Source organism: Suricata suricatta, chromosome 7, assembly GCF_006229205.1.
Source record: "Suricata suricatta isolate VVHF042 chromosome 7, meerkat_22Aug2017_6uvM2_HiC, whole genome shotgun sequence".
NCBI classification, from domain to species: Eukaryota; Metazoa; Chordata; class Mammalia; order Carnivora; family Herpestidae; genus Suricata; species Suricata suricatta.
Genome location: NC_043706.1, coordinates 43793733 through 43812183, shown reverse-complemented (window position 1 = coordinate 43812183; position 18451 = coordinate 43793733). Strand labels below are relative to the sequence as shown.

Genomic DNA, 18451 nt, shown 5'->3' with positions numbered 1-18451 from the left:
TTTATATTAGGGCAGTGGTTCTCAACATTGATGAATTTGCCCAACATAGGACAGCTGGCAAAGTCTGGAGACACTAAGAGTTGTGACTCAGGCAATGCCAAGGGCAACTAGTGGTTAGGGGCAAGGGATACTGCTAAGTACCTATCAATGCACAGGACAGCCCTTCACAACAAATTTATTTCTGGCCCAAAATTGCTAAGGTTGAAAAACTCCATTATTAGAGGAAATACGCTATGTACAGATTTTCATTTCATACCATACCCGGTGGGTTCTAGTTGAGTTTAAAAAAACAAACAAACAAAAAAAAAACCTCTTCTCAGGGTACCTGGCTAGCTCAGTCAGAAGAATGTGTAACTCTTAATTTTTTTTTTAATTTTATTTATTTTGAAAGATGGGGAGAAGGGGGGTGGGGGAACAGAGAGAAAATCCCAAGCTGGCTCTGCACTGTCACAGCAGACTCTGACGCGGGGCTCAAACCCATGAACCATGAGATCATGACCTGAGCCAAAACCAAGAGTCGGACATTTAACCAACTGTGCCACTCAGGTGTCCCAAGAGGTATAACTCTTGATCTCAGGGTTGTAGGTTTAAGCCCCATGTCAGGTATAAAATTTACTTACACTTAAAAAATTATGAAGAAGAAGAAGAAAAGAACAGGAGGAGGAGGAGGAGGAGGAGGAAGAGGAGGAGGAGGAAGAGGGGGAAAAGGAGGGAGGAGGAGGTGAGGGAGGAAGAGGAGGAGGAAGAGGAGGAAGGGGAAGAAGAAGAAAGATATCAGGGTGCCAACTTGTGATTTCCCCTCAGATCCTGATCCAACGGTTCCTGAGTTCCAGCCCTGCATCAGGCTCTGCACTGAGCTCGGAGCTTGCAGCTTGCAGGAGATTCTCTCTCCCCACCCCCTCTCTGCCCCTCCTCTGTGCATGTGAGCGCACTCTCTCAAAATAAATAAACTTTAAAAAGAAAACTATTCTTCTCTCACACACGTACACACACAGAAGATTAGAAGGAAGGAAGGAGGAGGGAAGAGGAGGAGGTACACAAAGGAGGGAGAAGAGGAAATGGAAGTTAAGTATCAAAAATGTGGTGAGGAGACATTTCTAAGAGCAAACAAAACAATCAAAATTTAAAGCAAGCAAATTCGAAACTAGGAATAAATATCTGCAGCAAACCAGACAAAGAATTAAAGGCACTTGAAAGAAACAAAAAAATAATACAACCAAGACTGAAAAACAAGCAAAACTATAGTATCTAAAACGAAGTACAGCCACTCTAAGAATTTAATCCTCACTTAAAAATATATATATATATATATTTTCTTAACAATTTGGCTGCAGGTAGGGACAGTGTTTACTGGTAGTATTTTTTAAAGGAGTCCACGATTTTATTTTTTAATAGTGATTTTTAAAAAACAATAAAAAATATTGATTTTTTTTAAAACAAAAGAATGTCTGAAAATTAAGGTTAAAAGTCTTAAAATCCAGAATTTTTTAAAAATTATACACAAAATATCAATGGTAATATTATGTTTGCTAACTATTCTGCCCTAATAAATTTATTCATCTGATAATGAAAAGTCACTTCATAAAAAAATAGTATAAAAAATTTACACAACTTCAAACAGGTTTGAGGTGAATGGGCATTCACTAGGGAATATTTACTTTGGTTCTGAATAATATAGTATAGATAAATACTACAATATCTAATAGGTCTGTCAAATTAAATATACTCTATACTGGTTATATTATACCACTGAGCTTTTAACCTCTGTTTTTATTATAGCAAATGACAAAATACAAGAAGTTATACAGAAATTAACAAAAAAAATACTCCATTGTAAGTTTAGAAGCAATTATAAGCTTTATTCCAAAGAAGCAGTAATACAATAGAAACACTTTATACCTCTTATTTAAATAATAATAATAATAAAGATAAAGATAAAAAATACTTTTGGGGGGCGCCTGATGGCCAAGTTGGTTGAGCTTCCAACTTCGAAGCCAAGGTCATGCATGATCTCATGGTTCCTCAGTTGGAGCCCCACATGGGGCTCTGTGCTGACAGTGCAGAGCCTGGAGCCAGCTTCAGATTCTGTGTCCCCCTCTCTCTCTGCCCCTTCTCCCTCCTTTCTCATTCAAAATTAACATATTTAACATTTTTAAATAAAAATAAAAAATAAAAAACATTTTTACTTTTTATTTTCAGTATTAAATACTTATTTCTTGCCAAAACCAAAAATCTGTACCAAAAACTTATTTCCAGGACTATTTTTACATAAATGGAGAAATGTGACATTGATGAGCACTGCTTACTGTTATTTGACATTTCATTGTTCAGGTTCCCTAAAGTTACCCAGTCAAAATACTAATGAGAAGCACAGAAAGCCCTAAAGTCCTTTTAGCTATATGATATCAGAATTCTGTGACCTCCTCAAATTAAAATAGAACTGATAAACATGTCTTACTTTCAACAGAAACAGGTTCATCACTGGTAGTGATTTGTGCATAAAGATATCATACACAAAATGCAACCCTCCTTTTTGTATTTTTCTTAAGTAGTTTATTGTCAAACTAGTTTCCATACAACACCCAGTGCTCTTCCCCACAAGTGCCCTCCTCCATCACCACCACCTCGTTTCCCCCCTCCCCCCTTCAACCCTCAGTTCGTTTTCAGTATTCAGTAGTCTCTCAAGTTTTGCGTTCCTCTCCCTCCCCAACTCTCTTTCCCTCTTCCCCTCCCCCTGGTCCTCCATTAGGTTTCTCCTGTTCTCCTGTTAGACCTATGAGTGCAAACATATGGTATCTGTCCTTCTCTGCCTGACTTATTTTGCTTAGCATGAGTGCAGAAGTCTGCATAGTACCAAGTGCTCTTATTCAAAGAGTATTCAGAGAAGAGAGTATGCGGTATAAGAAAATTTTTACAGAGTATTACATTCTTTTTAACATTAGTAAATCAGATCCATAGTAACAAGTATCTATAAAAATAATCTAAGTTTTAAAAACAAAATAATTTTGGGGCGCCTGGGTGGCTCAGTCAGTTAAGTGGCCGACTTCAGCTCAGGTCATGATCTCATGGTCTGTGGGTCTGTGCTGACAGCTTAGAGCCTGGAGCCTGCTTCAGATTCTGTGTCTTCCTCTTTCTCTGAGCCTCCCCCGGTCACACTCTGTGTTTCTCTCTCTCAAAAATAAATAAACGTTAAAAATTTTTTAAAAAATAAAAACAAAAGGATTTTAATCTCATAAAGACTAAGAATTAGTTCAAAGCAAAGCAATTACCATGCACATGTGATTAATGCCTCCTTCCAAAAAAACAAATCCTAAGAATAAATATACAAAATACATCTGAAAAGCAAACAAGGTGGAAAATTCTATTAAATATTCCTCACTTAGGGGCATCTGGGTGGCTCAGTTGGTTAAGTACCCAACTCTTGATTTTAGCTCATGAGATAAAGCCTAGCATAAGACTCTGCACTAAATGGATCCTGCTTAAGATTCTTTCTTTCTCCTTCTGCCCCTCTCCTCCACTTGCACATATGTGCATGCTCTTTCTATAATAAAAAAATACTCAAAAATAAAAATATGTAAAATAAATAAAAATAATTATTAATATATCCTTTCAGATTTTTATTCCCATATTAATTTTGAAAAAACAATAGAAATTGGTTTTAAGCACATTTCAAGTCACATAAAAAAATGCCATGTATTTGTCATAAAGTTTTAGAGACTTCATCAAAAAAAAAAAAATCTTATGATACTCTACTGGATACATAAATAAAAGACCAAAGTGTAACATACAACTGAAATGTAAAATCTTTTAAGAGAAGTTACCCAAATACATGTACAATATGTAATACCAATCCACAAATTTAGAGTGATAAATATTTAAATTTCTTTATTCTTATGCCACATTAGAACAGTCATTTCAATCCATATTACTTGCTCTCTGTAGCTCAACTTTCTCCCCCAATGTTTTAAGAAATAATTAAGAGGACATGCTTTAAAATCAGAACAATGCAAGTTTAATCCAGCCTTCTCCACATCCTGTCTCTGACCTTGGGTGAGTAACAATCTCTTTAACTTCAATTTCTGATTTTGGAAAATGAAAACAATGATCATTTACCCAAGAATGCTCCAATGGAAATTAAACACTGAATAAAATACCTCACATTAAAAGCATTCCCTAAATGCTAATAATTAGCAAAAATATCAGTTAAAATAAATTTTATGCTTACCAAAAAATGGAAAATTTAATTCTCAAGAAGACTGTAAAAACGTAATGCAATGCAGTTATGTAAACAACTGCAAGAACCTATAAGAATAATCAGAATCATGAAAAAACCTGAAGTTATCATTTCAATTTCTCCATGTTTCAAGGCATATGCCAAAAGTAAATACATGCATTAAAAAATAACTTAAATTCATATATGCAAAGAGGTGTTAAATTCAAGATACCAGAACACATTATCTAGCCAGGGTTGAGAGCAGGGACTTCATTTCACTTCTCTTTGTATTCCCAAGCCCTATCACAGTGCCTGATATATCAAATGTACTCAATAGCTATTTGTAGCATTGAAACAGAAGATACTAAATTGCCTAGAATTTTAGATTCTTCCTTCAACACAAGTATAATGATCCTGCATACTCATTCAGCAAGTATTTGAGGGGCTGCTGCTGGAAGGTAGGCACCTGTTCCAGGTACCTGAATACATCTAGGGAAGAAAGGAAAAAAAAAAGCAGCAGCAGCTCTGCACTCCTGGAATTTATATTCTGAAAGTTTGTACTCCGTATTTACATTCTAAAGAATAAGATAAATAAGCAATAAACATGTAAATAAGGAAATTACAAAGTAAGTTACAATGTGGAAAGAATGGATTAAAAAAAAGTAGGGCAGAATACAGAAGATCTAAATGCCTTTTCTCTATAACCCTAAAGACACCTCTCAGAGGAAGAGTCAGGAATTGGTTCCACATGTTACAGTGCTTAAGTGTGGCACAAGCACTGGAACACATACAACTGCCTGGATTCCGCAGTAATTAACGACTATTTCTATGCTTCTTTACTAACCTATAGAATGAGAAAAATAACAGAACCCCAAAATGTACGATCTGTTGTGAGAATTAAATAATGCCAGTAAAGTGCTTAAAACCATGCTTTAAACAGAAGTACCTAATAAATACCTAATAAATATTCACTAAATGTTAACAGCCATTACAATATACTGCAATCTCCCCGCTAATCATTAAGCAATCCAGGGCAAGGATCTTGTCCATCTTTTTATTTTGAATGCTTCTGTTGGTGCTGGTATATAAAAAGACTTCAAGAAATACCTAATTTGAACCAAAGTATTTACTGACAAGACAAAATTATAATTATTATTGTTCTGGGAAGAACCAATTAATTATGGGATAGGACTGATGACAAAGAACTAGAAATGTTAAAAGATGGGTAAGAAATCATAAAATAGTCATTTAAGAGTCTCCTTGTGAACTTTTTTCAGAATTTAGACCTCACTAAAAATCCAATAAAAAATACAGATCCTTGGGGAGCCTGGATGGCTCAGTCAGTTAAGCATCCGTCTTCGGCTCAGGTCATGATCTCAGGGTTCATGGGTTTGAGCCCCGCATCGGGCTCTGTGCTGACAGCTAGCTCAGAGCCTGGAGCCTGCGTTGGATTCTGTGTCTCCCTCTCTCTCTGACCTTCCCCTGCTCATGCTGTTCTCTGTCTCTCAAAAATAAATTAATTAATAAAAAGAACACTTTAAAAATACATATATATAGATCTTTTACCCAAAATAATTCTGTTATCAAGGTCCATGAAAAATTTTACGTGTTTAAAACTGACAGGCTCCTGACATGTATTTTCATGTACGTTGAGAACGTATTATACCACCAATAACTATTCCTGTGTTTTTCTTTTGTGCTTCTGACCAACGGCATTCATTTATTTGTGAAATACCAGTCTTAAATCTTATCTCTGAAGTTAAGCATTATAAAATGAAAAAACTGCTAATTACTAAGGCCAAACTATACTTTCAAATAGCAATCCAAATGTGGTTGAAAAACTTCAATTTCTCTAATATACCAGTAGGCCAACTGCCTAAAACTGTATTTTTTTAGAAAGCAGAATGAAACAAACTTCAGGCCTATTACATGCGATCTACTAAACTTAAGCATTTTTTCCATGAGAGCATATATTTATCTAATTACAACAAATTATCACTAATAACTAATATAAAATTAATCAAGACCAAAAATGGTTTATCATTAAGAAACTCTAAAATAGTACAATTCCTTGCAAAATAATTTATAACTATATAAGTTATAATTGTATAATAATTTTTAAATTTTTTTATATATACTTTTATTAGATTCACAACAAACCTGAAGGTTTATATTCTAAAACTGTACTGGTCAGCTAGTAACACCAGACACATGTGCACTTGAGACAGAAAAAAAACGTAAACTATCTCAGTAATAACTTTTTATATTAAATACACTGAAATAACTATTTCCTTTAATCCAACATATCCAAAATATTAAGATTAATTTCACCTGTTCTGTTTTATTTTTTAACATAGCTATTAGGAAACTTTTAATTATATATGTAATTTACCAGGTTAGTATGCCTTAAAGAACATATGTGTACTTGCTTTACAACACTCATTTAAGATGGTGTAATTTTATAATAAGTTCAAGCAACACTCTTTCAAGTTATTTTATTTATTTATGTTCAGAGAGAGAGAGAGAGAGAAAGCAGGGAAGAGGGACAGGGGAGAGAGAGAATCTTAAGCAGGCTCCATGCTGAGCATGGAGCCCAAGGCAGGGCTCGATCCCACAACCCTGGTATCATGTCCTGAGTCAAAATCAAGAGTTAGACACTCAACCAACTGAGGCACCCAGGTGCCCTGTTCAAGTTATTTTAAACAAATTTTAAGCAAATTAAGCCTTTATGCCTACATGTGTTTAACATGTGATATAGAAATGTCTCTGAGTTGTGAAGCAGGTAATTTTCTCTTTATTTACTAGGAGAATGTTAAGTGCAACACAGATGGAGTAGGCAATCAACAACTCACCTGACAAGATGTTTAATATTCAACATTACTGATGCCCTATTAAAATGTTTAAGAGCCTCAACAGTCATTTAGGAAGGATTAAAGAGTTTGGGTTTTTTGTGGGTTTTTTGCTATTTTTTTTTTTAAGAGTTTAGGTAATCTCTACACCCAACAGTGGGATTTGAACTCACTGGAAATCAGTAGTTGCACACTCTACTAACTAAGCCAGCCAGGCACCCCTAAGGTTAGTTATTTAGACCTCATACCAACTTGAAACAGTAGCTAGCTTCCCAGACAGCATTTTGTTAGCCTAGTTCAGGTGGTCATACTTCAATATACTGTACTTAACTTTTGTATTATTCACCAGACTCGCTGGATACCTTTTCCCAATTATTCCAAATTAAAGTATACTCAGCAGACTCACAATTTTCTGCTAGTTATTAAAGGTGCTAAATTTTTTAAATAAAATTTAAAATAAGTGATGAGGCAAGTAAGGTCATTCATTACATATGAAATGAAGAAAATAACAAAGGAGTTTTTATTTAGGTTTTAAACTATGAGGTTCTAACTAAACTTAATTGGGTTTTATAAAATATAAAGAATATAAGAAATTTAGGAAATTTTTTTGGGAAAGGAATTACCTTGGGGTCTAAAATATCACGTTTACACTTCTTCCATTTGACATTCATGCTGAAAATTCTAAACTGTCAACAGATTTATTTTCATTTAGGGCAATTTTTTTTTAACTGCTTCATAAAATGTGCTTTCTAAGAATGGTCTAATTAATAGTTAAGTAAAAATGAAGTCTTCATCTTATTTACACACACACATTCCAAAACAGTAAGGCAAAGTAACAGAGGGCAATCTGCTGCAGCTGAGAAGGAATTTCGAAGTCTAATACAAAATGTTGATACCAGGAGAACACATTTCCAAATGACTTGAAGTTTGTTGTTTCTACTATAAAGAATAAGGAAAAAAAAAATCGTGTAGGAGAGTATACATTTGAAAGATCAACTTTGTTTCCTAAAAATATTATACTCTACTTTATCCAAGACTATAGGTCTCAATTTTACAAATACATTAACTTCTTAAACTCAAAACAAACATTTTGGCACTTGATACAGTAATCATGATAAATGCTCTAGAAATTTCACTCTTAAAGTAATTAAAGTCAGTCTAGGGTATTAGGTCAAAATTTCTGGCCTCTGTACTAGGGCACTGATAGATACTAACAATGTTAAGGCAGTTTTAATATTTCAGGTAAAAGACTCTTAAAGGTATCAGTTCAAATGAAGACATAACTCACTCCAAAGACTCTGTACCAGGAATAGAAAAAATATGTCTTGGCTACTGCCAAGTCCTTACTATGTCAAAATGGTCAAACTAAAGAGAGAGGAACAAATCCCATTCACCTCCCAACACAGAAATCTGTATGGGGATCTTCCTTAGGCTTCTCTAGTTGCATTTTAACATTTCTGACATTGGAATACATCCTCTTAACGTACTACACTCCTTCTCTTGTTTGGATTTGTAAAGACTGACATGTTAAATTTTATTCCTATCAGGTTAAGTCTTATTCCTATCATAGTACTATAAGCCATCTCAAAACATTCAGGACACTCATCAACCCCAGGAGGGAGGAAGAGGTAGGAGCATTTATGTTAGAATCTTCAGGGGTTGTGAATTATTTTTTTAGTCTAAATGATTCTAATAATATGCTCAATCCATAACACTGCTTGAGACACCAAAATATATATTTGTCCTCATCTCCCAAGTGCATAGCATGGCATTAATCACATTCCTCACATTAAGGCAAATACTTCTTGATTCAGCTTTCACATACAGCTCCCTTTCCTTGACCATAAACTTTGCAGCAGAACCTTTCTCTTAATGTTGGTGGTTTAGTACGGTAACTACATGTTACTATTACCATACTGAAGTATTTTCCTACTAGAATCTCCCAGTGATTAGATGCCACACAGTCACTCTCTTGGAATTAACTACTTGGACACCAAATCATTGAAAAGAACCTGAGCTATGTGACACTAAAACAGATACTGGAATTTAGGATCCCGTATGAGTTATCTTTGTCTTTGTAAATTAGATGAGAAAGAGAATGGGATCATGATGGGAAATTTAATAACAGATACAAAATGTGAAAGATTATAAAATGCCAGTCTCCTAGAGGTACTGAAAAGGACTGATATGGTATAAATAGGTTCTAGGAAAGAAAGTCTCTATAACACTCCATATCTGGCAATAGATCAACATCTTAAACTAGGTATCAATTTAGAACAATGAATTTTTTAAAAGCAGTTTCTTCTTAGAGTAAAAGTTCCCTTAAGTGCAAACAACTAGAAAATATACTTTTGGTTGAATGGAAACAGTAAGAAAGTAGAACATCCAGGTACCTGAGACTTCAGAAACAAAAACCAAAATACAAAAAAGAAACAATGTCAAATTTAGTCCAAAATGCCTACCTTACTTGGAGCCAAAACCAAAGTTCTGACTGAAAAATGAAAGTACAGTAGACTCTTGAATACCAGGTTTGAACTGCTCAGGTCTATTTATACACACACACACACATATATATGTAATTTTTTGTGTGCATTTTCTCTTCCTTCTAACTTAAGCTCCAGGCCCAACATGTAGCTTCAACCCATGACCCCAAGATCGAGAGTCACATGCTCTACCAACTGAGCTAGCCAGGTGCCCCCCACTTTGACTTTCTTAATTACAACTTTTCTCTAGCTTATTTTATGTGTATGACTACAGTAAATAATACATGTAACATACAAAATATGTGTTAATCAACTGTTTATTGGGTAAGGCTCTGGCTAAAAAGCAGGCTCTTAGCTACGTTTTAGAGGAGTCAAAGTTAAACTCAATTTTCAACTTCAGAGATTGGGGTGGGAGTTCAGCACCCCTCACCCCAGAGTTGTTCAAGAGTCAACCATATTATAACAGTCTTAGGTCAGAGAAGCCCTGGTAAGATTGTGAAGGGAATTTTATCTGCCTAACAATGGTAATAAATGACTGTCTAAACATCTAACATTAACCTAACAAAAGCTGGAAGAAAGAGAGGGAGGGTATGGTGGGACAGTGAAAAGGGCTACAAAACAAGCAAAAACAAAAACAAACAAACAAAAAAAAACCAAGTCTTTCTAATAAATAGCCGAACTCTAATACAGTTCAAAAAAAAAAACAACTAATAATTAGTGGTACTTTCAAATTTCTTCTTACTTGACTGTTTAATATTATATTGGTAGTTACAACTACTCAACTTGTTAAAGATTGTTTTCTTGTTTCTGAAACAGAAGGGTAGACTGAAACTAATCTGCTCTGCATTGGGATCTGAAAGAAGAGTGAAAAGCAGCAGCAAAGAAAAAGCAGAAACATCCCTAGGACCAAGTAAAAACAGAAGGAATCTTAGACTATGACCAAGAAATATCCTCTCAAGTACTTAGATAGAAAATCTCACGTCACCCCATTATCCAAAGCCGCTTCTAGATCCAGGAACTAATGCAGGCTACAAATATACTCTCAAGACAGAAAATACAAAAGATCTATAGCTTAGGAGCTCAGTATTACTGCTTGGTTCATCCTACACAATTCCAATAACCAAGTTTGGGTTTGTTCCTGGGAATAAATACCTGCCTTGTCTCTCATAAAAATCTAGATGCTGTCTGATTTTGTTTCCCTGTGTCTAGGACTTCAAAGACTACTGCCACACCCCTTTTCCCACAAGATGTCAGTCTGTACCTCTACCTAGTGCCTGCCACCAACCACCATCCCACTCCCACACCAAGCTGGGCCATTCCATCTATTTGTCTATACACTGCCTTTTACTACACACACCCCTCAGGACAACAGGCTGACTGCAGACATGTATGGATCGCTATCCAGATTCCCCAGACCAGTGTTTTGGCCTCTCTTCCATGAAGAAAGACCTAAGTCCTGCTTGAGGTCAATCTACCTCATAGTTGGATATGAATTCCTACAAATAAGCAAGTCACAGATCCCTCATCACGATCACCCAATCTGCCTAATTTCAATCACAGCATATTGGTTTTTATTTGCCCCTTCTCTTATGAACACAAGCTGAACTTTCACATCTTTAATGCCTTGCTTCACCAGTTTACGTAGGAAGCAGAACTGCAGCTTTGTTCTTTTCTCACCCAAATCAAGAATCACTACACTCTTCTTTGCCTGCATTCAAGCCCTTGCCATGACACCACTTTCCATAAACACATTAGAAAATTAAACATTTATCATGCTTAAAATACATTTTTAACTTTAAGTTTTTATTTTAATTCTAGTTAGTTAACAGAATTATATGTTTCAGGTGTACAATATAGTGATTCAACACTTCCATACAACCTAGTGCTCATCACAATAAGGGAATTTCTTTAATCCCCAAAGCCTATTATTTCACCCATCCCTACCCACTTCCCCTCTGACAACTATCAGTTTGTTCCCTGTAATTAAGAGTCTGTTTCTTACTTTGTCTTTTATTTTTTCCCTGTGCTTGTTTTCTTTCTTGAATTCCATATATGAGTGAAATCATGTGGTTTTTGTCTTTCTCTCACTGACTTATTTCACTTAGCATTATACTCTCTAGCTCTATCCATGTGGCTGCAAATGGCAAGATTTCATTCTTTTTATGGCTGAATAATATTCCACCTGAGTGGATAATATTCCAGAGTGGCTGCACCAATTTGCATTCCCACCAACAGTGCACAAAGCTCCTTTTTCGCCACATCTTTGCCAATACCAGTTGTTTTTTGTGTTGATGATTTTAGCCATTCTGACAGATATGAGATGATATCTCACATTTAGTTTTGATTTGCATTCACCTGATGGTAAGTAATATTGAGCATCCTTTCATGTGCCTGCTGGCTATCTATATGTCTTCTTTGGAAAAATGTCTTGGGTGTTGTGTTGAGTTGTATAAATTTTTTATATATTTTGAATACTAACCCTTTATTGTATAGGTCATTTGCAAATATTTTCTCCCATTCCTAGGCTGCCTTTCAGTTTTGTTAACTGTTTCCTTTGCTGTGCAGAGGCTTTTTATTTTAATGTAACACCAACAGTTTATTTTTGTTTTTGTTTCTCTCCCCTCAAGAGATATATCTGGGAAGATTTTTGCGATGGCCGATGTCAAAGAAGTTACTGCCTGTGTTCTTTTCTAGGATTTTTATGGTTTTAGGTCTTTAACCATTCTGAATTTATTTTTGTGTACAGTGTAAGAAAGTGGTACACTTTCATTCTTTTGCAGGTTGCTGTCCATTTCTCCCAACAACATTTGTTGAAGAGACTATCTTTTCCCCACTGGATATTCTTTCCTTCTTTGTCAAAAGTTAATTGACCATAAAATTGTAGATTTATTTCTGGATTTTCTATTCTGCTCCAGTGATCTACATATCTATTTCTGTGCCAGTACCATACTCTTTTGATTATTACAGCTTTGTAATATAACTAGAAGTCCAAAATTGTAATGGCTCAACCTTTGCTTTTCTTTTTCAAGACTGCTTCAGCCATTCAGGGTCTTCTGTAGTTCCATACATACTTTAGAACTGTTCGTTCTAATTCTGTTAAAAATTCTGCTTGTATCTGGATAAGGATTGCTTTGGGTACAGGCAATTTAACAATTTCTGTTCTTCCAATCCATAAGCATGAAATGTCTTTCCATTTCTTTCTGTGGTCTTCAATTTCTTTCATCAAGTTCTTATAGTTTTCAGAGTACAAGTCTTTCATCTCTTTAGTTAGGTTTGTTCCTAGGTATCTTATTACTTTTGGTGTAATTATACATGAGATTGTTTTCTTAATTTCTCTTTCTGCTGCTTCATTACTAGTGTATAAAAATGCAGCAGATTTCTGTGCATTGTTTTGGATCCTGTGACTTTACTGAATTCATTTATCAGTTCTCGCAGTTTTTTGGTGGGGTCTTTTGGGCTTTCTATATACAGTATCACATCATCTGCAAATAAGGAAAGTTTTACTTCTTCCTTACAAACGTGGATGCCTTTTATTTCTTTTTGTTTTGTGAATGCTGTGGCTATGAGTTCTAGTACTATACTGAATGAAAGTGGTGAGTGGACATCCTTCCTTGTCTTGTCCTTGACCTTAGGGGAAAAGCTCTCAATTTTTTCCCCTTAAGAATGATGTTAGCTGTGGTTTTTCATACATGGTCTTTCTTATGTTCAGGTATGTTCCCACTAAACCTGCTTTGTTGAGAGTTTTTTTTTTAAATCAGGAATAGATGTTGTACTTTGTCAAATAATTTTTATGCATCTATTGAAACAATATGGTTCTTATCCTTTATTTATGTGACATATCACATGGATCGATTTGCAATTAAAATATATTTAATAGAGAAGGATATTCCATGACAGATGAGAGGAGAAAACAGATCCCAGATGTAGATTATGTATAAATAAAAATTTGGATTATTTTATTTTATTTTTTAATAGTTTATTGTCAAATTGGTTTCCATACAACACCCAGTGCTCTTCCCCACAAGTGCCCTCCTCCATTACCACCACCTCCCTTCCTCCTCCCCCTTCCCCTGGATTTATTTTTAATTGGCAAGTGAAATGAACCAAAAACATTTCATATATTACAACTTTGCCTTTATCTCGAATGCCTTAAAATGTAGATCTTATTAAGTTAATGAGATTTCATTTTATTTTGCCAATCCCTCACTTAGAAAATTATATGACAAATGTCAGACTAGTCTCTATAGGAAAATATAAAATTTTATCAATGTGAATTTCCACCCTTAATGGGATTTTTTAGAACTATATTCAAAGTTTGAAACACTTAGAAAAATCTAATCATGAGTACCTACTAGCTAAGGAATACAACTTATTATTAGCTTGGCTAGTGATATAACATTGAAACAAAAAAGCCCTGATATTCCCATTTCATGCTCTGGATTAGTTTAATTAAAATAAATCCTCAGACTGAAAGGTGAGCCCTTAGCAGGCAATTTCCATTTGCCACTACTTATCTGCATAAATCAAGATTTTTCTCCACACAGTGCAACAAAGTAAAATAAGGAAATAAATTACTCTATTAAAAAAGTGCATGTATCATCTCTAAACCAAAAGCATATTTCTGTCCATTAAAACTGCCTCATAATTTAAACATGTTGAATAGTCAAAGATGAGACTTAAAAATAATTTAAACTATGAAGTTCAGAACCTTACCTAAACTTAACAAAAATGCAATCCTTAAAATCCACTTTTTTTTTTCAAAAATAAAATCTCACACTTAATAACACTTTATGCCACTTGCTTTCTGTCTTATTCCCTCTTAAGATGCAGATCTGTACTTGTGGAGTAAGAAAGTAAAGTTTTGCCTTTCTATTTTTCTAAACTCCTCAAAATTCTTTCATACACAATACCTCAAATTTCTTTATATTACGTATTCTTCTTTATTTAATAAATGTAGAAACTAAACACAGTGCTTTAGCTTAACATAAAATTCAAAGAAACTACTAGTCTCTCCTAATACTCATCCCATTTACATTTTCCTAAACTTACTCCCAATAATGGACTTTTTCAAAGTATAATCAACACTGGGGAAAAAAAACCCAAATTCCTACATAAATTTTATAAAGATATTATACACAATTAAATTTCTGAAAAAATATCAATTTCTGCATTACTACAAAATCATCTATCTGATCCCACCCTTCCTTTAAATGCAGTATGCAGGCTTCTAACAAAGATCAAAAATTGAGAATTGTTTTTATAAACTGGTGCAAGAATTAGGGAAATCATGTGAAAATGAAAACAGCAATCAGCACTGGCTCTCTTCCAAACACTTTACAAGTATTAGTTCATCCGATCCCCATCACAATCTACCAGGTTATTTTTACTCCATTTATAGAGTGAGAAACTGAAGCACAGACAGGTTAAGTAACTTGCTCAGTTACAACAGCTAAGAGGTAGGAGAGCCAGGATTTGACCCCAAGCTGTGCCAGCGGAGAGACGTGCTCTCACTGCTCCAGCCCTACTACCTAATAGTACAGATGCTGGGAACTGTCGCTTAGTGGGTATCCAAGTTATTTCAAAACAAAGAAATTAGAGATTTTCTCATTTTGTGACACACCAGATAAAATAATATAGAAAAACATAGAAAATGTTTTATGCTACCATCTTAAACCATAAGGCATAAAGACTGCCAAACAAATGAGGTTTATATTAAAGAGGAAACTCCTTTTAAATAATTCTGATAACTTTAATATGAATTATTACATGACCAATAAATTTAAACTACACGTTCATGTGGACATGTCTGAAAAATACCTTTTAAAACTTGACTACAAATATCTCCAAGTAATCAACCTTCAAAACATATTCTAAGAAGTCGAAAGCACACACCCAAATATCACACTTTACCTAGATAATGTAGCAACTTGCCTAACCAGAACACAGCAGAGAAGTCACTAAGAAAAGGCCTCTGGACAATTAAAATAGATACTCCAATGCCAAAGTACTGATACTCATCTTCCTGAAGAGAACATCTCACACAGTAAGTAGGGGTATACTTATTTTCCCTTTATATAGTATTACAAATTTGATGATGATTCCCACTTTTGTACAGAAGTTAGAGAACTGAGGGTGAAGAGGGCACTCATCACAGTGACAAGCACATCCAAGAACAAGGCAGAAAAATATGCATTTAAGTAACTTCAAAATGCAAAGGAATCTGATCAACAATCCTGGACACAACCCAGCAGATCCTCTAGGTATCACTGTAACTCATGGTCACCAATGACAACTCTCAGTCATCAAAAGGTTTAATTACACTCGGCACCCTACTTAAGACAAAAAAAAGAGGGGCGCCTGAGTGGCTCAGTCGGTTAAGTGTCTGGCTTCGGCTCAGGTCATGATCTCACAGCCTAAGGGTTCGAGCCCTGCAACGGGCTCTGTGCTGACAGCTAGCTCAGAGCCTGGAGGCTGCTTCAGATTCTGTATCTCCCTCTCTTTCTGACCCTCCCCTGCTTGCGCTCTCAAAAATAAATAACATTAAAAAAAATTTTTAAAGAATTACATATTTAAGAAATTACATAAATTTCATCCAAATCGTAATTTGATGCGCAAAGGAATAAACCCTCAAAAACTCAGTTACACTCAACTAATCAATCAGAAATAATTTCATTTGTAAGTCCCAAACAGCAAAGGTGTTATTGTTTGAAGGTTTAAGAGCACTTTGTGTACAAAAGTTACCTGAAAGAACGTAAAAGGAGAGAGTCTAACAAAACACAAAAGAGCTAAGCCGGGGACCTGTAAACACCATACTTAAAGCACTCCCGCAAAACAATGTGTGGGCAGAAGGTGCCACATCAGCAGTAGTCTGTTTTTGTCCTGCTTCTAAATCATTTGTTAGTTGCATGAATTATTCACTTCGGTTAACAGTGCGTTGATATGAAAAGCACCAACTCTCAACGACAAAAAAAGATGATAGAGTCCTCCTGATTTACTCGACAAATCCAAAATTGGGGTTATTCTTATAGAACATGCTTCTGCTTTTGGGGGGCACACATGTATGCTATATAATGGCACACATTTATAATGGTACACACACTTCTTTAAATTGATTTTAATTTTTAAAGGATTGCGAGAGAGTGCCTGGCCCACACCGAAATGTGTTATCAAAAGAATTGTTACACTACTCAACAAAAACTCCCTTTCAAACCAGGCTGCAACACTGTCTTTCTAGCTCCAAACAAAACTTTAAAGCACACAGTAAATAACATATAAGGCCGTGGACTTTTCTCTCCTCTATCAAGGAAGTCTAACTCCAAACAGGAAACAGCTTCTCAAAGGGTTCAACACTGAAATCCCATCGAACCCTACCCCGGTACCCAGGATGAGATTTAATATTTAAGTGCCAATACACTTGCCTACGTGAAAACAAAGTAAATAGCCAAGTTTCCCCGTCCTTGAGGCATCCCTGGCAAGTTTTAGCGGAGGGAAAAAATTACCTTTCGTGACACCAACAAACGAGAAACCTATTAGAAGGCCAATCTATACAAAGCCTCGCAGAAGATAAAGAAGTTAAAAGTGCTACTTTGTCAAGTTTTTCCATCACCCTCCCCCATCCAACCAGAATGGGGGAGGGAAAGGGGAGGCTGGGGCAGGGAGGGAAGTTCGGCCTGATGTTAGCCCGGCAGTGGGCGAGGAGAGGGGACCGGGTGCTCCCACCCCCCACCCTCTCACGTCTCCCCAAAGCAGGCTGAGGCGCAAGAGAAAGCACCCCCAAGCCCTCCGACCAATTCCTCCGCGAGAAGAGCAAGGTGGAAGGCAGGGCGAGGAGGGGCGGCGGGGAGGGTGCGGTGTGGCCGCGAAGGGGCTGACCCCGTTCCCTCCCCGCGGACACGGAGAAGGGGAACCGCTTGCCCGACGTGGGGAGGTGCAGCGGGACGGCGGGAGGCAACCTCGAGGCTCTTACCCATGCTGGGGGCTCCCGCGGGGAGAAGCCCGGCGCCCGCTGCTCCTCCTCCTGCCGATCGCGCGGCCGCACTTGCGGCGGGAGGCGGTCCCCGCGCTGCGCTCCTTCCCCTGAGCTCAGGCGGGGCGAAGTGGCGCCTCCATCCGCCCGCGGCGTTCCCCGGACAGTCCCGTCAGCTCGGGCCCCGAGCAAGAGGCGGCGGCTGCGGCTCCTCGCGCCGGGCCTCCGCCGAAGCCGCCGCGGCGGGAGGACCCTCCCCCGCCCGCCCAGACGGCGACTTTCCTCGTCCCGGTCGCTCCCGCAGCAGGGGTGGGACCTGCCGGTTCGTCCTGTCCGCTGGCTCCAACCCGGAGCCCGCCTCCCACTGCTCCTTTCAGCAACCGCCGTTCGAGAACGCGATACAGAAGACTGAAGTTGAGACCCGCCTGAGGCCGGGAAGGTGCCAGGAGCTGGACCCGGGAGGAGGGAAATCTCGCGAGAGCCCCCTCGTTCTCCCTGCCCCGCCCCCTGCGCGGTAGGGCTCACCACCCGGCACCCCAGCTGGTGCCAGGTGCGGTGACGTCAGAGCCGGGGAGTCGCGAGCCGCCCGCGTCCAGGTGCAGTGGGCTGAAGAGGAAGGAATCCGGAAGAGCTGCGGCTACTCCTCCGCCGCGAAGTTCGGCACAGCTGGGACGGCCGTTTTGTATGGTTTGTCGCCCCGGATGGGTACGAAGTTTTGGCTCATAACCAGAGTGAGCCTGTGTCGCCCCACTTTCCCCGGGAGCGATGCGGTCGGTGTTGCTCGGTGCAGAGTAGCAGTCTCTGGGGGACTTAAACAGAAAGAGGCGTCCATAGACAGAAACAGGGGCAGAGAGACAGAGACCTCTCTTTTTCAACCTTCTAAGGCCCAGCTGCTACTGGGACCCCTGTACTTTCTTTACCTCGCAAAGTTCCTAATGAA

The 18451-nt window shown here is 37.5% G+C and overlaps 1 protein-coding gene across 1 annotated transcript in view; it reads right to left on the bottom strand.

Moving 5' to 3' along the window:
- The window catches only part of CD2AP (CD2 associated protein), a 140456-nt gene extending 122522 nt beyond the window's left edge, over positions 1-17934 (bottom strand). The window contains exon 1 of the mRNA XM_029944200.1: positions 17512-17934. Coding sequence (XP_029800060.1) covers positions 17512-17515 — 4 coding nt within the window. The 5' untranslated portion in view covers positions 17516-17934. The remainder of the gene's footprint in view (positions 1-17511) is intronic.
- Between the last annotated feature and the right edge of the window lie 517 nt (positions 17935-18451).